The 27,266-nt window shown below is 37.7% G+C and overlaps 2 protein-coding genes across 2 annotated transcripts in view; one reads left to right on the top strand and one right to left on the bottom strand.

Moving 5' to 3' along the window:
- The window catches only part of LOC134823189 (polyunsaturated fatty acid 5-lipoxygenase-like), a 1,185,970-nt gene that overhangs the window by 580,408 nt on the left and 578,296 nt on the right, over nucleotides 1–27,266 (bottom strand). The gene's annotated exons all lie outside the window — the stretch shown is intronic.
- LOC134823712 (mucin-22-like) lies at nucleotides 1,809–25,837 on the top strand. The gene is made up of 27 exons (XM_063835245.1): nucleotides 1,809–1,893; nucleotides 2,101–2,451; nucleotides 2,926–3,216; nucleotides 3,357–3,647; nucleotides 3,822–4,112; nucleotides 4,287–4,577; nucleotides 4,752–5,042; nucleotides 15,047–15,337; nucleotides 15,511–15,801; nucleotides 15,983–16,273; nucleotides 16,444–16,734; nucleotides 16,913–17,203; nucleotides 17,382–17,672; nucleotides 17,851–18,141; nucleotides 18,323–18,613; nucleotides 18,791–19,081; nucleotides 19,260–19,550; nucleotides 19,730–20,020; nucleotides 20,198–20,488; nucleotides 20,667–20,957; nucleotides 21,135–21,425; nucleotides 21,604–21,894; nucleotides 22,080–22,370; nucleotides 23,140–23,430; nucleotides 24,953–25,099; nucleotides 25,471–25,615; nucleotides 25,795–25,837. Exons 1-27 carry the CDS (start codon nucleotides 1,809–1,811, stop codon nucleotides 25,835–25,837), a joined length of 7,173 nt encoding a protein of 2,390 aa, XP_063691315.1.

Genomic DNA, 27,266 nt, shown 5'->3' with positions numbered 1-27,266 from the left:
CATTAATTGAACGCGGGAGGTCCTAGCGTTCATCTTAATGTCCGTTGAGATTTTTTTAACAATTATTCCACTGCGAACTCATGTTTAGGATATGACAACTTTTAAATTTCAGTCAATCGTAATTTCTATCATAGGATTCGGACTAAACTATATCACTGGATCGATGAAAAACGAGTCATTATACAATTTAAATATTCTAAGTATCACATTACGTCATGATCACTTTCTTGATCTTCGGCTTCCTCGTTCACTTCCTCAGAGTTATTATTTACCTCCACATCTTGTAAAAGTTTACACTGAAATGCAGGACCGAGGTGGTCAAATAAAAAATTGTTTTCAAAAAGTAGGTATTACTGATAATGATATGATGCTTTAAGCATGGAATATTTAATGCACGATAGCCCATATTGAGGAAGATGACCTGTGATATGATCATCAAATCTGGTCATATTTCGTATCTGTTGTTTTTACACAACTTTCATGATCATAGACACTGATCTACAGATATTTTTACATTTTTTACTGCTTTTAACGACTGCCTTTCTTGCTCATTGTATGACCAAATAATTTTCATATTATCTGCTAAAATTTTAAAAACACCAAAAAATAGATGAAATAATTTGGATTTTTGATGGTTTTGAATGACCTTGAGCGTTCATTTTAATGTCCGTTCATAATTATGTCCGTTCATTTAATGTCCGGTCAAATAAGGTCCGATAAGGTATGTGAATGTGCTAACAGCTCAAATAATTTGTAGTGCTATATTATACAAATGAGTAGTATTTCGATTTTCCAAAGGCGAAGTACAAATCAGTTAAAAATGGGGATTGGGGAGTTGTGTTCGGATAAAAGAGGTTTATTGCACTGATACAATCAAATCTCGCTTTAATTTGTATGCAGGGAGCAGTTTGTGCTGCATAATTTATTTCATGCCATTTATATCATTAAAACAGTGAAGAGGTCTAGTTACATGGGTACTTGTCCAATCCATATCTGTTTAGAGGACATCTACTGAGGACGTCCGCCAATATCTCGGATTTTCAGACCCCCCCTCACCCCCCCCCCCCCCCCCCCCCCCCCCCCCTAATTTTGAAGACCCCCTATTTTTAAGCCCCCCTCCCCAAATTTTGAATAATCCCTTCCGGACGCCCTTAGTACTTTAGTAGATTTTACTTACTAGTTATATGAACACTCAGGCTTGTTACAAATTGGCCAAACGTCATCTTCAAACAAAATGGTTTATGTAAACATATATCGTGTCATCAAACTTAAACGATTCCTGAGAATATTACACAATTAAAAACTATCCTCGTTGATACTTGGTAATAACTTACAATAACTACTCTCGTTGAAGCCGTCAACGTGAAACAATGAGCAGTAAGATAAAATAAACATTGTCATCCACATGGAATTTTAGTGAACCTTACTTTTACATTTTTACGGTGGTGACGTAGATTTAATTCTCTGATGACATGTTCAGAAATGCGAAATTATTATTTTTTTGTTGTACTACACGAAGAAGGTTTTGTTTTAGAATCTCGCGGAAAAGTCTCACCTAGATCGTGTCTTTTAACTACTTTAGTTACAACGTATTTCAGGAACTTGCCGAGTTACCATCGCTTTATCACATTTTTCTGACCTTTGACTCGATATTACCATTTAGAATCTCAAAGGAATTTACACTCGTCCGTCTCAAAATTATAAATCTGTCTAAGATTCGTAGCATTTTGTAACGTTTCAGTTGGATTCTTAAAATTGTGTAAACGTTCAACTTAAAGCAATTAGCTGATCTGAACATTCCAGTAAAAATGTATATGAGTATATGTAGCGACCAGCCTATCATGAAGATAACAACAATTATCTTAACGGCTCTTTTGTGTTTACCCATTCAAGGTAAATAATTGTATTGCACCACCTTACAACAAAAATCACTATTTCCTGTTCTAAGTCATTTCTACTGACTGTTTGCATATTATGATATCGACCAGAATTAATATGCTATTTGTGACAATCAAATCAATTATAGCTATAATTATAGAAACTGCAAGTATTATTACTAAGTGCTAAAACACTATATAATCTATCTTGGTTATATTTCAGGTGACATTTTACCTGCAGTAGATAACGAGATAACACCTGTATCCGTCTCTATGTCATCAACGCATAGCTCTAGTTATGTGGCAACTAAAGGCATAGACAAGGATACTAACACATTAGCTCATACGTCAACTGAACATGACCCCTGGTTTAAAGCTAAGCTAGGAAAGACTTACTGTGTAGAGGAGGTGCATCATTACATCTATCATGATTATCACACGTATAACAAGCACGCATGCTCGAGAGATGCGTGTACCTGTATAAGTGGTCACTACTGCACTCACTTTCCCACTTGGTGGCCCGTGTCAGTGTACTCTGAGGATGGAACAGTACCTGACAACGTTCCTTCTGATTGTAAGATTGGAGACACAGTGGTTATTAGAGGGGGTTCTAATAGCTATGTCCACTTACGTGAGATAGTTATCATCGGAAGAGATATAGTACTCATCAGTCTAGGTACAATTTTATATCATAGACTAATTTCTATTTATAATTTTCCACCATTCTAAAAAAGTTGACACAAAAGCTTTTTGAAATATTGTGTTCATAAGATATTGATGCAAAAATTGATTCATAAATGAATGCTTTTACCCCATCTTCTATATAAAAGACTCAAATCTTTATCATAGCATTAACTAATTATGGTTATATTAAGCCGTGGTAAAGCTATAAGTGCGATTTTAGCGGTATAGTTATAAATTACTTTTCCTTCGGTTGATGGCGTTGCAAAATCTCCATATTCTAATCCAAATCAGTTAATGGAATTGTTTTGATGATCCATTGGTTATAAAATTGTAGAATTTGTAAATGTACCAAAACTCACTTCAGCCGTTGAATCAGTTAACACAGAAGTGAAGAAAGGCTCTTACGCAACGATTTCGTGTATCATCACTGACATAACAGAAAGAGCAACAGTGACCTGGCGAACTAGTACAGGACCAGTTTCAGGCGATAAGCTCGTCCCTACACAAGGAAGTAACTCTGATGGGACACAGACATCAACTCTTGCTGTAGACGGAACTCTAGTCAACGAAGATACTGCCTACACTTGCAGAGTCACTTCCGGATCTTTACCTGATTCCAACTTCTCTGATACCACTGTCAATCTAAACGTTTATGGTATGTTCTTTAAACGCAAACAGTAATTTCTTTCTCACCTTCAATCTCCATATTCCAATTCAAATCAGATCAAGGAAATGTTTTGATGATCCGTCAGTTATAAATTGTAAAATTTGTAAATATACCAAAACTCATTTCAGACGTTGAATCAGTAAACACAGAAGTGAAGAAAGGCTCTTACGCAACGATTTCGTGTATCATCACTGGCATAACAGAAACAGCAGCAGTGACCTGGCGAACTAGTACAGGACCAGTTCCAGGCGATAAGCTCGTCCCTACCAAAGGAAGTAACTCTGGTGGGACACAGACATCAACTCTTGCTGTAGACGGAACTCTCGTCAACGAAGATACTGCCTACACTTGCAGAGTCACTTCCGGATCTTTACCTGATTCCAACTTCTCTGATACCATTGTCAATCTAAACGTTTATGGTATGTTCTTTAAACACTAACAGTTATCTTACAATCTACTTTTCGATTCATGAACAAATTTCTATCCTTCCTCCATATTCCAATTCACATCAGATTAAGGAAATGATTTCATGATCCGTCGGATATCAATTGTAGAATTTGTGGAATTTGTAAATGTACCAAAACTCATTTCAGACGTTGAATCAGTTAACACAGAAATGAAGAAAGGCTCTTACGCAACGATTTCGTGTATCATCACTGGCATAACAGAAACAGCAGCAGTGACCTGGCGAACTAGTACAGGACCAGTTCCAGCTGAAAAGTTCACCACTGTCCAAGGAAGTAACTCTGCAGGGACACAGACATCAACTCTTGCTGTAGACGGAACTCTCGTCAACGAAGATACTGCCTACACTTGCAGAGTCACTTCCGGATCTTTACCTGATTCCAACTCCTCTGATACCACTGCCAATCTAAACGTTTATGGTCTGTTCATTAAACACTAACAGTTATCTTACAATCTACTTTTCGATTCATGAACAAATTTCTATCCTTCCTCCATATTCCAATTCACATCAGATTAAGGAAATGATTTCATGATCCGTCGGATATCAATTGTAGAATTTGTGGAATTTGTAAATGTACCAAAACTCATTTCAGACGTTGAATCAGTTAACACAGAAATGAAGAAAGGCTCTTACGCAACGATTTCGTGTATCATCACTGGCATAACAGAAACAGCAGCAGTGACCTGGCGAACTAGTACAGGACCAGTTCCAGCTGAAAAGTTCACCACTGTCCAAGGAAGACACTCTGCAGGGACACAGACATCAACTCTTGCTGTAGACGGAACTCTTGTCAACGAAGATACTGCCTACACTTGCAGAGTCACTTTGAGATCTTTACCTGATTTCAACTTCTCTGATACCACTGTCAATCTAAACGTTTATGGTATGTTCATTAAACGCTAACAGTAATTGTGCAATCTATTTTTCGATTCATGAACAAATTTCTATCCTTCCTCCATATTCCGATTCACATCAGTAAAAGGAATTGAATTGATGAACCGTTGGTTATAAATTATAGAATTTGTAGAATTTGTAAATGTACCAAAACTCACTTCAGACGTTGAATCAGTTAACACAGACGTGAAGAAAGGCTCTTACGCAACGATTTCGTGTATCATCACTGGCATAACAGAAACAGCAGCAGTGACCTGGCGAACAAGTACAGGACCAGTTCCAGGCGATAAGCTCGTCCCTACCCAAGGAAGTAACTCTGATGGAACACATGCATCAACCCTTGCTGTAGACGGAACTCTAGTCAACGAAGATACTGCCTACACTTGCAGAGTCACTTCCGGATCATTACCTGATTCCAAGTTCTCTGATACCACTGTCAATCTAAACGTTTATGGTATGTTCTTTAAACGCTAACAGTAATCTTGAAATGTAATTTTTGAGTTATAGTCGTGGACAAATGTCTATCTCACCTCGATTTTCCAAAATATTCTAATTCAAATCAGATAAAGGAATAATTTTGATGATCCGTCGGTTATAAATTGTAGAATTTGTAAATGTACCAAAACTCATTTCAGACGTTGAATCAGTGAACACAGAAGTGAAAAAAGGCTCTTACGCAACGATTTCGTGTATCATCACTGGCATAACAGAAACAGCAGCAGTGACCTGGCGAACTAGTACAGGACCGGTTCCAGCTGAAAAGTTCGCCCCTGTCCAAGGAAGCCACTATGCAGGGACACAGACATCAACTCTTGCTGTAGACGGAACTCTTGTCAACGAAGATACTGCCTACACTTGCAGAGTCACTTCCGGATCTTTACCTGATTCCAACTTCTCTGATACCACTGTCAATCTAAACGTTTATGGTATGTTCTTTAAACGCTAACAGTAATCTTGCAATGTACTTTTTGAGTTATGGTCGTGGACACATTTTTATCTCACCTCCATTCTCCACAATGTTCTAATTCAAATCATATAAAGGAATTGTTTAAAAAATGTTGCAGACGCAATCTTCTGTGCCAGAGGCACATATTAGGTGCGATGGTTGCGGGATCGCACAATTTACCGTTTTCCGCACATTTCCGCATAATTTATTGTTTTCCGCACATTTCCGCATAATTTATTGTTTTCCGCACATTTCCGCATAATTTATTGTTTTCCGCACATTTCCGCATAATTTATTGTTTTCCGCACATTTTGTCATTTTCTGCATATTTCAGCATAATCTAGCATTTTCAAAGTAGAAGCACAGAATCTGTGCTTCTACTTTGAGACTGTGAGTTTAGCGGTATAAGTTGAGGAGCTGCTAGATACAACATTCAATGTAAAAGAGTTAGTTAAAAGAGCAAAGTACAATATTAAAAGCATTGCAGGAGTCTTCAAGATCTGAATCTGTTCATGTTTAAATATTATCTTTTATCTAGCCTTACTGTCTAACTACCTTATCGGACCTTATTTGAACGGACATTAATTAAACGCTGGAGGTCCTAGCGTTCATCTTAATGTCTGTTCAAATAAAGTCCGTCCGTTTAAGGTTAGTCCAAGTTAAACTTAAAGTCCGTTGAGATTTTTTCCAAAATTATTCCACTGCGAACTCATGTTTAGGAGATGAAAATTTTTTAATTTCAGTCAATTGTAATTTCTATCATCGGATTCGGACTAAACTATATCATTGGAATTGGATCAATGAAAAACGAGTTATTATGCAATTTAAATATCCTAAGTATCACATTACGTCATGATCACTTTCTTGATCTTTGGCTTCCTCGTTTACTTCCTCAGAGATATTGTTTACCTCCACATCTTGTAAAAGTTTACACTGAAATGCAGGACCGAGGTGGTCAAACAGAAAATTGTTTTCAAAAACCAGGTATTACTCATATGATGCTTTAAGCATGGAACATATATATTCCATGGAATGCATATATGCACGATAACCCATTTGAGGAAGATGACCTGTGATATGATCATCAAATCTGGTATTATTTCGTATCTGTTGTTTTTACACAACTTTCATAATCATTTATCATAGACACAGATCTACAGATATTTCTACATTTTTTACTGCTTAACGACTGCCTTTCTTGCTCATTGTACGAAAAATTAATTTACATATTATCTGCTAAAATTTTAAAAACGCCACAAAAAAGATGAAAAAATTGGTTCATTTTAATTTTCGTTCATAATTATGTCTGTTCATTTAATGTCCGGCCAAATAGGGTCCGATAAGGTATTTTTATGTGCTAACAGCTCAAATAATTTGTAGTGCTATATTACAAATGAGTAGTATTTCGATTTTCCAAAGGCGTGTTCGGGTAAAAAAGGTTTATTGTACTGATACAATCAAATTTCGCTTCAATTTGTAATTGTATGCAGAGAGCAGTTTGTGCTGCAAAATATTTCATGCCATTTATATCATTAAAACAGTGAAGAGGTCTAGTTACATGGGTATTTGTTCAATCCATATCCGTTTAGAGGACATCTACTGAGGACGTCCGCCAATATCCCGGATTTTCAGACCCCCCTCCCCTAATTTTGAAGACCCCCTAATTTTGAAGCCCCCCTCCCCCCAAATTTTGAAGACCCCCCTCCCGGACGTTCTTAGTATATTTTACTTACTAAATTACTAGTTATATGAACACTCAGGCTTGTTACAAATTGGCCAAACGTCATCTTCAAACAAAATGGTTTATGTAAACATATATAGTGTCATCAAACTTAAACGATTCCTGAGAATATTACACAATTAAAAACTATCCTCGTCGATACTTGGTAATAACTTACAATAATTACTCTCGTTGAAGCCGTCAACGTGAAACAATGAGCAGTAAGATAAAATAAACATTGTCATCCACATGGAATTTTAGTGAACTTAACTTTTACATTTTTACGGTGGTGACGTAGATTTAATTCTCTGATGACATGTTCAGAAATGCGAAATTATTATTTTTTTGTCGTACTACACGAAGAAGGTTTTGTTTTAGAATCTCGCAGAAAAGTCTCGCCTAGATCGTGTCTTTTAAGAACTTTAGTTGCAACGTATTTCAGGAACTTGCCGAGTTACCATAGCTTTATCACATTTTTCTGACCTTTGACTCAATATCATCATTTAGAATCTCAAAGGAATTTATACTCGTCCGTCTCAAAATTGTAAATCTGTCTAAGATTCGTAGCATTTTGTAACGTTTCAGTTGGATTCTTAAAAATTTTGTAAACGTTCAACTTAAAGCAATTAGCTGATCTGAACATTCCAGTAAAAATGTATAATATGTAGCGACCAGCCTATCATGAAGATAACAACAATTATCTTAACGGCTCTTTTGTGTTTACCCATTCAAGGTAAATGTTTTATTGCACCACCTTACAACAGAAATCATTATTTACTGTTCTATAAAGTCATTTCTACTGACTGTTTGCATACGATATTGACCAGAATTAATAGGATATATGTGACAATCACATCAATTATAGCTATAATTATAGAAACTGCAAGTACTATTTCTAATCGCTAAAACACTATATAATCTATCGTGGTTATATTTCAGGTTACATTTTACCTGCAGTAGATAACGAGATAACACCTGTATCCGTCTCTTTATCATCAACGTATAGCTCTTATACGTATGGCTATCGTTATGTGGCAACTAATGGCATAGACAAGAATTTAAACACACGAGCTCTTTTTTTTTTTTTTTTTTTTTTTATTTTTTTTTTTAATGAGGAACCTGCCAAACCCCAGGACACCAGGAGGATACCACCGGCAAAGCGGCTAATAGTACCCTCCGGTCTGTGTTGTACCGAAGAAGCTGAGTTAATCGATCATGACTCGGCTTACCAGCCAAGAGGCAAAATCTGAGCGGCACCAAGGGTTCAGAGAGTGTCATTTCAGCTTCTCCGGTGCTGGATGCCCTGGGGTTTCACATGCGCCGTAGCAAAATAAATATAAAAACACACGCACACATTTTTTTTATTCTTTTAGATAATACGTCGAATAAAGTCAGTGGATATAGAGTAATAAATTGCACATAAGATGGAGAGAAAAAGGAGAGATACTACTGGTTTTAAATGTGACTCTATATCAATACTAGTAGTGGAGATAACTCCACTAGCTACAACTTGTGAAATAAATGGTAAAGGTAAGGCACGGCTGAATTTTCGAGAAAATAAATAAACAAGAGTGTATAGTGGATCCAGAACTTTGGGTATAAAATGGTCATCAAGGTATAACGTCTTTAAGGCACCGTATAATATCCGGTTTTTCACCTAATAAGAAAAGCTTAAGATGTTTAAGATATCGCTCCCAGAATAGGGGTTCCTTGTTCTGGAAACTCCTTCCAATAAACCAACAGCAAACCGAATTTATGAAGTTAACACTTTTATCTCTGTGATTTAAGCAAATCAAATAGTGGCGATATGGGTCGTCATAATTTGCGTCAATATTCGATCTAATAAACAGATTTACTCCCTGTAGGAAAGAGCTTGTGGCTGGACAGTCAATAAATATGTGAGAGATAGTTTCGAGGTTGTGATTACATAACGAGCAATTTGGACTATCTTTTTCAATCTTCATTTTATATCTCATGTACCGACAAGTACTAATCCGGTGAAGGAGCTTATATTGGTACTGAATAAGTTTGAAGTTATTTGAGAAAGAAGTAAAAATATCCGTAAAAATACTAATCCAATCAATATCCGTTAAGGAGAGGTTAGCACTCCAGTTCCTCATTGGAGGAAGGGTGCTGGGATCTAGACGTTTAGACATGGTATCTCTAATGTTTCTACCTTTGATAGTGAGAGGAGTATCTCTAGAGTTGGGGGTATTCCTACCTCTCCAAAAGCGAAGTGAAAGTTGGGTATCGATAAATGTAATGTTACTTGTAAACGTATCGGTATTATTAAATCGACGTATTCCCAATTTTATACTCGCATATTGAGTCGAAGAGATTATACTACTTGTTTGGCCCCACTTTCTCAGAAATTGCTGGAAACTTAAGAGGTTACCTTCCTCTGAAACGAAATCAGAAAGATAGATGATATTTCTATCAATAAGAATATCGTTCCAGAGCTTGGAGCCAATGTCCGTTATTACGTCGCTTCCCCACACACAGTGGTTGACTGTACTGTTACTTGACTGTGAAGAAATAGACTTCCAAAGCTTATAATGGCGAAGTAGGTTAAAGGTAAAACCAGTATTCTTTAATGTGAGACAGTTTTCTATACACACAGTTGGTATATTTGGGTGTAAAAGCTGATTGATGATAATATTTTTCCAGGCATGTTGGAAATTAGGATCGATAACTTTTCCTATAAGTGACACTTTTAAACCTATAATAAAATCGTTAGTATAGAAGAGACCTAGACCCCCACATTCACGAGGAGAAGTAACAATATGTAAACACACGAGCTCTTACATCACGTGAATCTGACCCCTGGTTTAAAGCTAAGCTAGGAAAGACATATTGTGTAGAGGAAGTGCACCATTACATGCAGTCTGATTATCACACTTACCCGTATAACAAGCACACATGCTTGAGAGATGTGTGTACCTGTATAAGTGGTCACTACTACACTCACTATCCCACTTTGTTCCCCGTGTCAGTGTACTCTGAGGATGGAACAGTACCTGACAACGTTCCTTTTGATTGTAAGACTGGAGACACAGTTGTTATTAGAGGGGGTTCTCATAACTATGTCAATGTATATGAGATAGTTATCATCGAAAGAGATATAGGGCTTATCAGTCTAGGTACAATTTTATATCATAGACCAATTTCTATCAATTATTTTCCTCAAAAGCTTTTTGAAATATTGTGTTCATAAGATGTTGATGCACAAAATTTATTCATAAATGAATGCTATTCAGAGGCACATATTAGGTGCGATGGTTGCGGGATCGCACAATTTACCTTTTTCCGCACATTTCCGCATAATTTATTGTTTTCCGCACATTTCCGCATAATTTATTGTTTTCCGCACATTTCCGCATAATTTATTGTTTTCCGCACATTTTGTCATTTTCTGCATATTTCAGCATAATCTAGCATTTTCCGCGTAATTTCGCATGATTTTGAAATTTTCGCGTTGAGATTTTAGAGTGTAAAAACCAAAATATGTTAAAAGTGGGGCCCTTTTAGGACCGTGACTCAGGCCCTTTCGGGACCCTGACCCAGGCCCTTTCGGGACCGTGACCCAGGCCCTTCTGGAACTTATACCTAGGCCACGTGACCCAGTTACCAGGTGACCCAGGCCCTTTCGGGACCCTGACCCAGGCCCTTTCGGGACTGTGAGCCAGGCCCTTTTGGAACTCATACCTAGGCCACGTGACCCAGTTACCACGTGACCCAGGCCCTTTCGGGACCCTGACCCAGGCCCTTTCGGGACCGTGACCCAGGCCCTTCTGGAACTTATACCTAGGCCACGTGACCCAGTTACCACGTGACCCAGGCCCTTTCGGGACCCTGACCCAGGCCTTTTCGGGACCGTGAGCCAGGCCCTTTTGGAACTCATACCTAGGCCACGTGACCCAGTTACCACGTGACCCAGGCCCTTTCGGGACCGTGACCCAGGTCCTTTCGGGACCGTTACCCAGGCCCTTTCGGGACCGTGACCCAGGCCATTTTGGGACCGTGACCCAGGCCCTTCTGGAACTTATACCTAGGCCACGTGACCCAGTTACCACGTGACCCTGGCCCTTTCGGGACCCTGACCCAGGCCTTTTCGGGACCGTGAGCCAGGCCCTTTTGGAACTCATACCTAGGCCACGTGACCCAGTTACCACGTGACCCAGGCCCTTTCGGGACCGTGACCCAGGTCCTTTCGGGACCGTTACCCAGGCCCTTTCGGGACCGTGACCCAGGCCCTTTCGGGACCGTGACCCAGGCCCTTTTGGGACCGTGACCCAGGCCCTTTCGGGACCGTGACCCAGGCTGTTCTCAGATAACTAAATCTCAATATAGGTTCAATCATGGTCTTAGTGAAGAACTATACCCTCAGTAACACATAAACAGACCTATTTTTGATAAGAGCGGCGGTTTAGGATTTACGTTTAGAATTTCCAAAGTCCTTGAGAAAATGCAAAAGAAAACCGCACAATTCCCGCACAAATTTCGAAAAAATCGCCGCACATTTGCCGCATAATTGGTAAAAATTTACCGCACCTTACCGCACATTTTACCTTTATAGTCGGGTGCGGTACCGCATAATTTCGATTTTTTTACCGCACCTAATATGTGCCTCTGTTCTGTGCAGCTACTTTGAGACTGTGAGTTTAGCGGTATAAGTTGAGGAGCTGCTAGATACAACATTCAATGTAAAAGAGTTAGTTAAAAGAGCAAAGTACAATATTAAAAGCATTGTGAGTCTTCAAGATCTGAATCTGTTCATGTTTAAATATTATCTTTTATCTAGCCTTACTGTCTAACTACCTTATCGGACCTTATTTGAACGGACATTAATTAAACGCTGGAGGTCCTAGCGTTCATCTTAATGTCTGTTCAAATAAAGTCCGTCCGTTTAAGGTTAGTCCAAGTTAAACTTAAAGTCCGTTGAGATTTTTTCCAAAATTATTCCACTGCGAACTCATGTTTAGGAGATGAAAATTTTTTAATTTCAGTCAATTGTAATTTCTATCATCGGATTCGGACTAAACTATATCATTGGAATTGGATCAATGAAAAACGAGTTATTATGCAATTTAAATATCCTAAGTATCACATTACGTCATGATCACTTTCTTGATCTTTGGCTTCCTCGTTTACTTCCTCAGAGTTATTATTTACCTCCACATCTTGTAAAAGTTTACACTGAAATGCAGGACCGAGGTGGTCAAATAGAAAATTGTTTTCAAAAACCAGGTATTACTCATATGATGCTTTAAGCATGGAATATATATATTCCATGGAATGCATATATGCACAATAACCCATTTGAGGAAGATGACCTGTGATATGATCATCAAATCTGGTATTATTTCGTATCTGTTGTTTTTACACAACTTTCATAATCATTTATCATAGACACAGATCTACAGATATTTCTACATTTTTTACTGCTTAACGACTGCCTTTCTTGCTCATTGTATGAAAAATTAATTTACATATTATCTGCTAAAATTTTAAAAACGCCACAAAAAAAGATGAAAAAATTGGTTCATTTTAATTTTCGTTCATAATTATGTCTGTTCATTTAATGTCCGGCCAAATAGGGTCCGATAAGGTATTTTTATGTGCTAACAGCTCAAATAATTTGTAGTGCTATATTACAAATGAGTAGTATTTCGATTTTCCAAAGGCGTGTTCGGGTAAAAAAGGTTTATTGTACTGATACAATCAAATTTCGCTTCAATTTGTAATTGTATGCAGGGAGCAGTTTGTGCTGCAAAATATTTCATGCCATTTATATCATTAAAACAGTGAAGAGGTCTAGTTACATGGGTATTTGTTCAATCCATATCCGTTTAGAGGACATCTACTGAGGACGTCCGCCAATATCCCGGATTTTCAGACCCCCCCTCCCCTAATTTTGAAGACCCCCTAATTTTGAAGCCCCCCTCCCCCCAAATTTTGAAGACCCCCCTCCCGGACGTTCTTAGTATATTTTACTTACTAAATTACTAGTTATATGAACACTCAGGCTTGTTACAAATTGGCCAAACGTCATCTTCAAACAAAATAGTTTATAAACTATTTTGTATATATGTAATCATATATATGTAATCATATATCGTGTCATCAAACTTAAACGATTCCTGAGAATATTACACAATTAAAAACTATCCTCGTCGATACTTGGTAATAACTTACAATAACTACTCTCGTTGAAGCCGTCAACGTGAAACAATGAGCAGTAAGATAAAATAAACATTGTCATCCACATGGAATTTTAGTGAACTTAACTTTTACATTTTTACGGTGGTGACGTAGATTTAATTCTCTGATGACATGTTCAGAAATGCGAAATTATTATTTTTTGTCGTAATACACGAAGAAGGTTTTATTTTAGAATCTCGCAGAAAAGTATTGCCTAGATCGCGTCTTTTAACTACTTTAGTTGCAACGTATTTTAGGAACTTGCAGAGTAACCATCGCTTTATCAAATTATTCTGACTTTAACTCGATATCATCATTTAGAATATCAAAGGAATTTATACTCGTCCGTCTCAAACTTATAAATCTGACTAAGATTCTTAGCATTTTGTAACGTTTCAGTTGGATTTTTTTAAATTGTGCAAACGTTCAACTTAAAGCAATTGGCTGATCTGAATATTTCAGTAAAAATGTTTATGTAGCGACCAGCCAATCATGAAGATAACAACAATTATCTTAACGGCTCTTTTGTTTTTACCCATTCAAGGTAAATGTTGTATTGCACCACCTTACAACAAAAATCACTATTTACTGTTCTAAGTCATTTCTACTGACTGTTTGCATATGATATCGACCAGAATTAATAGGATATATGTGACAATCACATCAATTATAGCTATAATTATAGAAACTGCAAGTATTATTACTAAGTGCTAAAACACTATTTATCGTGGTTATATTTCAGGTTACATTTTATCTGCAGTAGATAACGAGATAAAACCTGTATCCGTCTCTATGTCATCAACGTATAGATATCATAGCTCTAGTAGTTATTATTGGGATTACTATTTGGCAACTTATGGCATAGACAAGGATTTAGACACATTCGCTCATACAACATATGAATCTGACCCCTGGTTTAAAGCTAAGCTAGAAAAGACCTACTGTGTAGAGGAGGTGCACCATTACACGGAGTCTAATTATCACATTAACCCGTATAACAAGCACACATGCTCGAGAGATGTGTGTACCTGTATAAGTGGTTACTACGGCACTAAACATCCCACTTGGTGGCCCGTGTCAGTGTACTCTGAGGATGGAACAGTACCTGACAACGTTCCTTCCGATTGTAAGATTGGAGACACAGTTGTTATTAGAGAGGGTTCTAATTTTAACTATGTCTGGTTACGTGAGATAGTTATCATCGGAAGAGATATAGAGCTCATCAGTCTAAGTACAATTTTATATCATGGACCATTTCCTACCCATTATTTTCTTCGATTATAAAAAAGATAACACAAAATATTATTTTAAATATTGTGTTTATAAGATGTTGATGCACAAAATTGATTCATAAATGAACGCTATAACCCCATCTTCTATATAAAATCCTCTTGAATTACACCCGTCTTTATAATAGCATTTACCAATTATCGTTCAGCCGTGGTGAAGTTATAACTTATATATTACTTTTCCTTCGGTTGAAGGTGTTGCACAATCTCCATATTCTAATTCAAATCAGTTAATGGACTTGTTTTGATAATCCGTTGGTTATAAATTGTAGAATTTGTAAATGTACCAAAACTCACTTCAGACGTTGAATCAGTTAACACAGAAGTGAAGAAAGGCTCTTATGCAACGATTTCGTGTATCATCACTGGCATAACAGAAACAGCAACAGTGACCTGGCGAATAGGTAGAGGACCAGTTCCAGCTGAAAAGTTCACCCCTGTCCAAGGAAGCCACTCTGCAGGGACACAGACATCAACTCTTGCTGTAGACGGAACTCTTGTCAACGAATATACTACCTACACTTGCAGAGTCACTTCCGGATCTTTACCTGATTCCATCTTCTACGATACCAGTGTCAATCTAAATGTTTATGGTATGTTCTTTAAACGCTAACAGTAATTGTGCAATCTATTTTTTGATTCGTGAACGAATTTCTTACCTTTCTCCATATTTTAATTCACATCAGTAAAAGGAATTAATTTGGTTATTCGTTGGTTATAAATTGTAAAATTTGTAAATGTACCTAAACTAGTAAACTCATTTCAGACGTTGAATCAGTTAACACAGAAGTGAAGAAAGGCTCTTACGCAACGATTTCTTGTATCATCACTGGCATAACAGAAACAGCAACAGTGACCTGGCAAACTAATACAGGACCAGTTCCAGCTGAAAAGTTCATTCCTGTCCAAGGAAGTAACTCTGCAGGGACACAGACATCAACTCTTGCTGTAGACGGAACTCTTGTCAACGAAGATACTGCCTACACTTGCAGAGTCACTTCCGGATCTTTACCTGACTCCAACTTCTCTGATACCACTGTCAATCTGAACGTTTATGGTAAGTTCTTCAAAAGCTAATGCAGTATAAATCTTACAATCTATTTTTCGATTCATGAACGAATTTCTATCATTCCTCCATATTCCAATTTACATCAGTATACAAGGAATTGATTTGATGATCCGTTGGTTATCAATTGTAGAATTTGTGGAATTTGTAAATGTACCAAAACTCATTTCAGACGTCGAATCAGTTAACACAGAAGTGAAGAAAGGCTCTTACACAACGATTTCTTGTATCATCACTGGCATAAGAGAAACAGCAGCAGTGACCTGGCGAACTAGTACAGGACCAGTTCCAGCTGAAAAGTTCACTCCTGTCCAAGGAAGTAACTCTGCAGGGACACAGACATCAACTCTTGCTGTAGACGGAACTCTTATCAACGAAGATACTGCCTACACTTGCAGAGTCACTTCCGGATCTTTACCTGATTCCAACTTCTCTGATACCACTGTCAATCTAAACGTTTATGGTATGTTCTTCTAACGCTAATGCAGTATAAATCTTACAATCTATTTTTCGATTCATGAACAAATTTCTATCATTCCTCCAAATTCCAATTCACATCAGTACAAGAAAATGATTTCATGATCCGTCGGTTATAAATTGTAGAATTTGTAAATGTACCAAAACTCATTTCAGACGTTGAATCAGTTAACACAGAAGTGAAGAAAGGCTCTTACGCATCGATTTCTTGTATCATCACTGGCATAACAGAAACAGCAGCAGTGACCTGGCGAACTAGTACAGGACCAGTTTCAGCTGAAAATTTCACTCCTGTCCAAGGAAGTAACTTTGCAGGGACACAGACATCAACTCTGGCTGTAGACGGAACTCTCGTCAACGAAGATACTGCCTACACTTGCAAAGTCACTTCCGGATCTTTACCTGATTCCAACTTCTCTGATACCACTGTCAATCTTAATGTTTATGGTATGTACTTCAAACGCTAATGCAGTAATTTTGGAATCCATTTTTCGATTCATGAACGAATTTCTATCCTTCCTCTATATTCCAATTTACATCAGTATACAAGGAATTGATTTGATGATCCGTCGGTTATAAATTGTAGAATTTGTCGAATTTGTAAATGTACCAAAACTCATTTCAGACGTTGAATCAGTAAACACAGAAGTGAAGAAAGGCTCTTACGCAACGATTTCTTGTATCATCACTGGCATAAGAGAAACAGCAGCAGTGACCTGGCGAACTAGTACAGGACCAGTTTCAGCTGAAAAGTTCACTCCTGTCCAAGGAAGTAACTCTGCAGGGACACAGACATCAACTCTAGCTGTAGACGGAACTCTCGTCAACAAAGATACTGCCTACACTTGCAGAGTCACTTCCGGATCTTTACCTGATTCCAACTTCTCTGATACCACTGTCAATCTTAATGTTTATGGTATGTTCTCTAAATGATAATGCAGTCATTTTGCAATCCATTTTTCGATTCGTGAACGAATTTCTAACCTTCCTCCATATTTTAATTCACATCAGTAAAAGGAATTAATTTGATGATTCGTTGGTTATAAATTGTAGAATTTGTAAAATATGTACCTAAACTAGTAAACTCATTTCAGACGTTGAATCAGTTAACACAGAAGTGAAGAAAGGCTCTTACACAACGATTTCTTGTATCATCACTGGCATAACACAAACAGCAGCAGTGACCTGGCGAACTAGTACAGGACCAGTTCCAGCTGAAAAGTTCACTCCTGTCCAAGGAAGTAACTCTGCAGGGACACAGACATCAACTCTTGCTGTAGACGGAACTCTCGTCAACGAAGATACTGCCTACACTTGCAGAGTCACTTCCGGATCTTTACCTGATTCCAACTTCTCTGATACCACTGTCAATCTGAACGTTTATGGTATGTTCTTTAAACGCTAATGCAGTAATTTTGCAATCCATTTTTCGATTCATGAACGAATTTTTATCATTTTTCCATATTCCAATTTACATCAGTTTACAAGGAATTGATTTGATGATCCGTCGGTTATAAATTGTAGAATTTGTCGAATTTGTAAATGTACCAAAACTCATTTCAGACGTTGAATCAGTTAACACAGAAGTGAAGAAAGGCTCTTACGCAACGATTTCGTGTATCATCACTGGCATAACAGAAACAGCAACAGTGACCTGGCGAACTAGTACAGGACCAGTTCCAGCTGAAAAGTTCACCTCTGTCCAAGGAAGTAACTCTGCAGGGACACAGACATCAACTCTTGCTGTAGACGGAACTCTCGTCAACGAAGATACTGCCTACACTTGCAGAGTTACTTCCGGATCTTTACCTGATTCCAACTTCTCTGATACCACTGTCAATCTGAACGTTTATGGTATGTTCTTCAAACGCTAATGCAGTATAAATTGCACAATCTATTTTTCGATTCATGAACGAATTTCTATCCTTCCTCCATATTCCAATTTACATCAGTTTACAAGGAATTGATTTGATGATCCGTCGGTTATAAATTGTAGAATTTGTCAAATTAGTAAATGTACCAAAACTCATTTCAGACGTTGAATCAGTTAACACAGAAGTGAAGGAAGGCTCTTACGCAACGATTTCTTGTATAATCACAAGCATAACAGAAACAGCAGCAGTGACCTGGCGAACTAGTACAGGACCAGTTCGAGCTGAAAATTTCACCTCTGTCCAAGGAAGTAACTCTGCAGGGACACAGACATCAACTCTTGCTGTAGACGGAACTCTCGTCAACGAAGATACTGCCTACACTTGCAGAGTCACTTCGGGATCTTTACCTGATTCCAACTTCTCTGATACCACTGTCAATCTGAACGTTTATGGTATGTTCTTCAAACGCTAATGCAGTATAAATTGCACAATCTATTTTTCGATTCATGAACGAATTTCTATCATTCCTATTTCCTCCATATTCCAATTCACATCAGTACAAGAAAATGATTTCGTGATCTGTCGGTTATAAATTGTAGAATTTGTAAATGTACCAAAACTCATTTCAGACGTTGAATCAGTTAACACAGAAGTGAAGAAAGGCTCTTACACAACGATTTCTTGTATCATCACTGGCATAAAAGAAACAGCAGCAGTGACCTGGCGAACTAGTACAGGACCAGTTCCAGCTGAAAATTTCACCTCTATCCAAGGAAGTAACTCTGCAGGGACACAGACATCAACTCTTGCTGTAGACGGAACTCTCGTCAACGAAGATACTGCCTACACTTGCAGAGTCACTTCCGGATCTTTACCTGATTCCAACTTCTCTGATACCACTGTCAATCTGAACGTTTATGGTATGTTCTTTAAACGCTAATGCAGTAATTTTGCAATCCATTTTTCGATTCATGAACGAATTTTTATCCTTTCTCCATATTCCAATTTACATCAGTTTACAAGGAATTGATTTGATGATCCGTCGGTTATAAATTGTAGAATTTATCGAATTTGTAAATGTACCAAAACTCATTTCAGACGTTGAATCAGTTAACACAGAAGTGAAGAAAGGCTCTTACGCAACGATTTCGTGTATCATCACTGGCATAACAGAAACAGCAGCAGTGACCTGGCGAACTAGTACAGGACCAGTTCCAGCTGAAAAGTTCACCTCTGTCCAAGGAAGTAACTCTGCAGGGACACAGACATCAACTCTTGCTGTAGACGGAACTCTCGTCAACAAAGATACTGCCTACACTTGCAGAGTCACTTCGGGATCTTTACCTGATTCCAACTTCTCTGATACCACTGTCAATCTGAACGTTTATGGTATGTTCTTCAAACGCTAATGCAGTATAAATTGCACAATCCATTTTTCGATTCATGAACGAATTTCTATCATTCCTCCATATTCCAATTTACATCAGTACAAGAAAATGATTTCGTGATCTGTCGGTTATAAATTGTAGAATTTGTCAAATTAGTAAATGTACCAAAACTCATTTCAGACGTTGAATCAGTTAACACAGAAGTGAAGGAAGGCTCTTACGCAACGATTTCTTGTATAATCACAAGCATAACAGAAACAGCAGCAGTGACCTGGCGAACTAGTACAGGACCAGTTCGAGCTGAAAATTTCACCTCTGTCCAAGGAAGTAACTCTGCAGGGACACAGACATCAACTCTTGCTGTAGACGGAACTCTCGTCAACGAAGATACTGCCTACACTTGCAGAGTCACTTCGGGATCTTTACCTGATTCCAACTTCTCTGATACCACTGTCAATCTGAACGTTTATGGTATGTTCTTCAAACGCTAATGCAGTATAAATTGCACAATCTATTTTTCGATTCATGAACGAATTTCTATCATTCCTATTTCCTCCATATTCCAATTCACATCAGTACAAGAAAATGATTTCGTGATCTGTCGGTTATAAATTGTAGAATTTGTAAATGTACCAAAACTCATTTCAGACGTTGAATCAGTTAACACAGAAGTGAAGAAAGGCTCTTACACAACGATTTCTTGTATCATCACTGGCATAAAAGAAACAGCAGCAGTGACCTGGCGAACTAGTACAGGACCAGTTCCAGCTGAAAATTTCACCTCTATCCAAGGAAGTAACTCTGCAGGGACACAGACATCAACTCTTGCTGTAGACGGAACTCTCGTCAACGAAGATACTGCCTACACTTGCAGAGTCACTTCCGGATCTTTACCTGATTCCAACTTCTCTGATACCACTGTCAATCTGAACGTTTATGGTATGTTCTTTAAACGCTAATGCAGTAATTTTGCAATCCATTTTTCGATTCATGAACGAATTTTTATCCTTTCTCCATATTCCAATTTACATCAGTTTACAAGGAATTGATTTGATGATCCGTCGGTTATAAATTGTAGAATTTATCGAATTTGTAAATGTACCAAAACTCATTTCAGACGTTGAATCAGTTAACACAGAAGTGAAGAAAGGCTCTTACGCAACGATTTCTTGTATAATCACAAGCATAACAGAAACAGCAGCAGTGACCTGGCGAACTAGTACAGGACCAGTTCGAGCTGAAAATTTCACCTCTGTCCAAGGAAGTAACTCTGCAGGGACACAGACATCAACTCTTGCTGTAGACGGAACTCTCGTCAACGAAGATACTGCCTACACTTGCAGAGTCACTTCGGGATCTTTACCTGATTCCAACTTCTCTGATACCACTGTCAATCTGAACGTTTATGGTATGTTCTTCAAACGCTAATGCAGTATAAATTGCACAATCTATTTTTCGATTCATGAACGAATTTCTATCATTCCTATTTCCTCCATATTCCAATTCACATCAGTACAAGAAAATGATTTCGTGATCTGTCGGTTATAAATTGTAGAATTTGTAAATGTACCAAAACTCATTTCAGACGTTGAATCAGTTAACACAGAAGTGAAGAAAGGCTCTTACACAACGATTTCTTGTATCATCACTGGCATAACAGAAACAGCAGCAGTGACCTGGCGAACTAGTACAGGACCAGTTCCAGCTGAAAAGTTCACTCCTGTCCAAGGAAGTAACTCTGCAGGGACACAGACATCAACTCTTGCTGTAGACGGAACTCTCGTCAACGAAGATACTGCCTACACTTGCAGAGTTACTTCCGGATCTTTACCTGATTCCAACTTCACTGATACCACTGTCAATCTGAACGTTTATGGTATGTTCTTTAAACGCTAATGCAGTAATTTTGCAATCCATTTTTCGATTCATGAACGAATTTTTATCCTTTCTCCATATTCCAATTTACATCAGTTTACAAGGAATTGATTTGATGATCCGTCGGTTATAAATTGTAGAATTTGTCGAATTTGTAAATGTCCCAAAACTCATTTCAGACGTTGAATCAGTTAACACAGAAGTGAAGAAAGGCTCTTACGCAACGATTTCGTGTATCATCACTGGCATAACAGAAACAGCAACAGTGACCTGGCGAACTAGTACAGGACCAGTTCCAGCTGAAAAGCTCACTCCTGTCCAAGGAAGTAACTCTGCAGGGACACAGACATCAACTCTTGCTGTAGACGGAACTCTCGTCAACGAAGATACTGCCTACACTTGCAGAGTCACTTCCGGATCTTTACCTGATTCCAACTTCTCTGATACCACTGTCAATCTGAACGTTTATGGTATGTTCTTTAAACGCTAATGCAGTAATTTTGCAATCCATCTTTCGATTCATGAACGAATTTCTATCCTTCCTCCATATTTTAATTCACATCAGTAAAAGGAATTTATTTGATAACCCGTTGTATATAAATTGTAGAATTTTTAGAATTTGTAGAATTTGTAAACGTATCTAAACTCACTTCAGATGTTGAATCAGTTAACACAGAAGTGAAGAAAGGCTCTTACGCAACGATTTCTTGTATCATCACTGGCATAACAGAAACAGCAGCAGTGACCTGGCGAACTAGTACAGGACCAGTTCCAGTTGAAAAGTTCGTCCCTATCCAAGGAAGTAACTCTGCAGGGACACAGACATCAACTCTTGCTGTAGACGGAACGTTTGTCAACGAAGATACTGCCTACACTTGCAGAGTCACTTCCGGATCTTTACCTGATTCCAACTTCTCTGATACCATTGTCAATCTAAACGTTTATGGTATGTTCTTTAACCTCCATAACTGAAAGTGAAGTTATTTTGCAAGGCAAATTTTTGTATCCATACGATTTTTTGTCTTACAACAAATTTTCAATTGATGTCATTATCAGAACAAAAACATATTTATATTATGCGAGAGTTATAAATTTGTAAATATACATTTACCAATACTTACTTCAGACGTTGAACCAGTTAACAAAGAAGTAAAGAAAGGTTCTGGCACATTGATATCCTGTGTTATCATCGGAATAACTGAAACAGCAACAGTAACCTGGCGAACAAGTACAGGACCAGTTCCAGCTGAAAAGTTCACCCCTGTCCAAGGAAGCTTCTCCGGAGGGACACAGACATCAACTCTTGCTGTAGACGGGACCCTTGTCAATGAAGATACTGCCTACACTTGCAGAATAACTTCCGGTTCTTTACCTGATTCCAGCCACTCAGATACCACCGTCAATCTTAACGTTTATGGTATGTTCTTTAATCTCCAACTGAATTTATTTTGCGATGCAGATTTATTTTTTAGTAGGTTTATAACCTACCAAAACGCGCGCTGAGTAGGACTCGTCGACGGTCTAATATTCGGAACAAATATTTTTCGAATATCACCCGTTACATTTTTTGTTTCCAAACGATTTTCGAACTTACAACCAATTTCAATTTATGTCATTATCAGAACAAAACCATATTTATATCATGCGAGCGTTATAAAGTTATAAATTGCACAATCTGTATTAAATATACATACATTTACCAATACTTACTTCAGACGTTGAACCAGTTAACAAAGAAGTAAAGAAAGGTTCTAGCACATCGATATCCTGTGTTATCACTGGAATTATTGACGCAGCAACAGTAACCTGGCGAACTAGTACGGGACCAGTTCCAGGTGAAAAGTTCACCCCTGTCCAAGGAAGTTACTCTGCAGGGACACAGACATCAACTCTTGCTGTAGACGGAACTCTTGTCAACGAAGATACTGCCTACACTTGTAGAGTAACTTCCGGTTCTTTACCTAATTCCAGCCACTCGGATACCACCGTCACTCTAAACGTTTATGGTATGTTCTTAATTTAAGAGATTTGGTTGGGGAGGCGGGTTATCGTTGTGAAGTACTGTACTACTCACGAACTACTGTACACGATGTTTTTAACCCACGAGTCAGAGAGCAAGCTCAACTGACGGCTCCCAGATGAAGTATGCACATGAAGGTGAATCGGTCTGATCAAGTAGTTGGTTGGGCTGTGATTGTATCGACCATGAGTACCAAGCAAGCAGATATTTGAATTGACTAGATTTCCACTGGTAAGCGATTCGGAAAATCATGGGCCGGCATATAGTGCCGGGGCGGGTATGATCCGCCAACCTCCGAGTAACATGCCTGGTGCTCTACCAATTGAGCTACCGGCCCTATTCAGCTCAGGAATTTCTTGCACGCCTATCAGTAAGCAATCGTGTTGTTATCTCATATCTGCTGCTATAATTAGTACACTGCATTATATGCAGCTGGGATACTCACTGCCATATTTGTGAGTGTGCTTACTGTGTGTAAGAAATGCCAAACAGTGTCATTACTCATTTTGCAATACAGTTATTGATTTAAGGACGAATTGGAATCTTGCAGCAAAAATTCATCGTGGATTATAAATCATAAATTGTAGTATTTTAAATAACTGCAAATTTTTATATATTTTGGATGTACTAATTTCAGAGATAATGGTGAAAAGCTATGACGTGCTAGCAGGTACTGCATCAACGTTGACTTGTTCAATAAAAGGAGTAGCTACCAATTTGATACATATTCAGTGGGTGGACAATAAAGGAACACTTTTCTCTCATGATTCAGACATTTCTGACTTGACTGTCAGGTAATCTTTTATATCACTGAAATATACCGATTACTGAAATGATAGAAGATTTGAGATCCTAATACAAATATATGATGTATTGCTATTTTATAACTTGTTGCAAACTGTAGATGTTGTTGGATTACTGACTCCTTCAATTTATCAGTGATGGAGCACTAATGGATGGGATGAAGGAGTCGACTATGATCCTTTTAGCTGATGTGACTTTGTTAGGCGATAAACTATTCACATGTAGGATTTCAGTAGGAGAAAAAAATCAATATGATGATACCTTGGTGGCTCTCAAAACCTTCACAGTTCGGTACGTTTAATAATGTAGTTCAAAAATCTTATTTGATATTGCGCAAATAAAAGAATTCGTAGAATTAAATAATACCTTCTTAAACCGAAATCTCCATTCAACCAATCATATTCATATCGTTGTATTACATTTTGAACTACTCAAATTTTCCTAAATTTCCATTGAATTCAACTTCTTATTTCAGTACAACAGATGATTTTGTTAGAACAGGAGACCCAGCAGTATTGAAGTGCACTGTGATCTTTCCTACCGACACATTGATAGTTGCTTGGTCACACCAACATACTATATTTGAAGGTTAAATTCCAAGTTTTTGTGTAACTCTATGAAACACTACTTTGAGCTTGGTGCCCCCTTATGTAAATATTGATATCAATATTATATCGTATATAACATTTTAACTTTTTTTGCAGAGACAAGAAAAGAAACCTTACAAAATAGTACAACAACAACAATTTTACGATTAGACCCTCCCAACGAAGTTGCTTCTTACACTTGCATAGTCTTCGCCCATGGTCAAGAGTATAACTTTTACTCGGAAGTTGAAATAGAAACCGATGGTAATCTAAATCAACAGATTATAATATTTCATCCTAATTTCGAAACAAGCTTACAAATCAAAGAGACTTTGCATCCTTTTTTTGTTATTAGTTTCAGTCGAGGCGTAGAATGATTTAAATAAGTCGGTTGAATTCACTATCGATTTCAAAAATGATTTATTTGACAAGTAAGAGTATAAAGGATATTTTATTGAAAATTATCTGAACGGTTTAAATTGTGAGCTATGAATTTGCATGATCAAATTTATGCACTCTTTGTTCGTGAGCGTGTTTACTTTTTATTGTGACCGTACATTTTAAAACCGACTAGGTAGTGCACATTGTGTGAACATCTCATGAGTTTCAATATATGTAATAGCATCCACCAACAGGTTTAGCGCTGACACCAGAACAAGAGATAAGAGCTTTCAACGGAGCAACAGTCAACCTGAAATCTTCTTATTTCTTCTCCTCGTTTGCTGAAGGACACTTTTGGTGGAAGCACAATGACTCTCTGTGTTTGACGAAAACTTGCAGGTATTTTTATTTTACCGCGGGTTTTGCTGTACTGAAATAGTTGTTAACCCATATCTATCAATTAACAAATAAACCGATTTGAATTTAACTACAAACATTGTTCAAATGTTTTCCTCATAGGGATATTATCAACTCCCCAAAGACCTCCGTAATCAGCATCATTGTAAGCAACTCTACAGCTGGGGCCTGGAGATCCTTTTACACAGAAACATCGAGCAGTAAGCTTAATTTTGTCTATTATATACTATTCTGTTTTTGCAGAGTGCAGCAATTATATGGTATAAACATTATTTCACTGAAAATAGAGATTTTCATTTGTTTACATATCCGTGAATAACACTGACATATCGCAGAGCGAATTCTACAGAGCAACCAAGTGATTTTGATTGGAGTGAATGTCAGTGGGACTCAATATCCCAATTCTGTGTGGGGCATTTCAGGGACTGAATCAGAAGTCACCTGTTCCGTACCATTTAACATGACTAATTCTATTTTGAATAATTTGCGGTAAGTTTATGCTATGAGCTTAGGCCTTAGACAGCCTGAAGAGTTAATTGGAAAATATTTTGTGAGTCATAATAATCTCATTTACAAATTATGGACCAAACATTGTGGCTTGTTTTCATGCTGGTTACCAGAATTTCATGATAGATATATCTATATTTCACTTCTATCCAAATTAAATGTCCTGGTAAATCATAATACGATGTTTACTAAAAATGTCAAAACACGAAGGTGGAAGTTGGATAGCAAGTTTGTAAACGATAAAGGTTTTACCTATAATAAGCACCATGATGTTATCATCTTCAAAATGAAGGAGAAAGTTTATGGCACTACAACGGTCCAGTGGAAAATCATAGTTGCTCACTCCACAGCAGCTGTTGGAAATCTTTATTGTCGGGCCCAGTACAGCTCAGGTAAAGAAAGAAATTCTCAGACAGGCTTCCTTTAAAATTAGTTCATTAAAAATAAAAGCATTTTAAAGTGGAAACATGTCAGTTAAAGATTTATGACCTCTACGCAGAACCTCAAAGTTTTGTTAACTAAAAAAACTCTTGAACCCAGGACAAATCGTTGATACACCAATGAGTCATCTGAACGAAATAAGGATAGACAGTGACCTCGATTTAATAGTCCTGACTCCAGATACAGGAGCTTTGGTGACTTTCATAACTCATGCACCTTCAGCACCGCTGTCAAGGAATTTGGATTGCACTCTTGATCTTGTGAGTGAGAATTGATTATTTCAAACAAATTTTCTGGCATGCTTCATTTGTTCTACCATTCGTGAAGATCGTAGGTTCTAGACATAACACTGAATTCTAACTATCGATATCTCAGGTCAACTCTGTTAGTAAATCGACAGATTCAAAAATCTCAGCCGATGGGGTAATCTTCACCGAAGTTTATCACATTCGCAGGTTAGAACATCTTTAGAAAGTAAAAGTTAAGATTAAAATTATTTGTCAGTAAACAAAATAGCTTCCATCCTACTTTCGTTTTTACGGACACAATTAACGTAAGTAGATTTAGGGCTGATGAAGTAGGGGTTAATGTGATGCATTATTCCTCCCTGATTATCTTATAGGGAAGGGGGAGGAGGGTAGGAGGGGTGATCAAATCATTGATTCAATTATTTTCAGTTCTGATT

The sequence above is a fragment of the Bolinopsis microptera genome, chromosome 11, assembly GCF_026151205.1.
Source record: "Bolinopsis microptera isolate Bmic1 chromosome 11, MBARI_Bmic_1.0, whole genome shotgun sequence".
NCBI lineage: Eukaryota > Metazoa > Ctenophora > Tentaculata > Lobata > Bolinopsidae > Bolinopsis > Bolinopsis microptera.
This window is presented reverse-complemented; position numbering and strand designations above follow the sequence as displayed.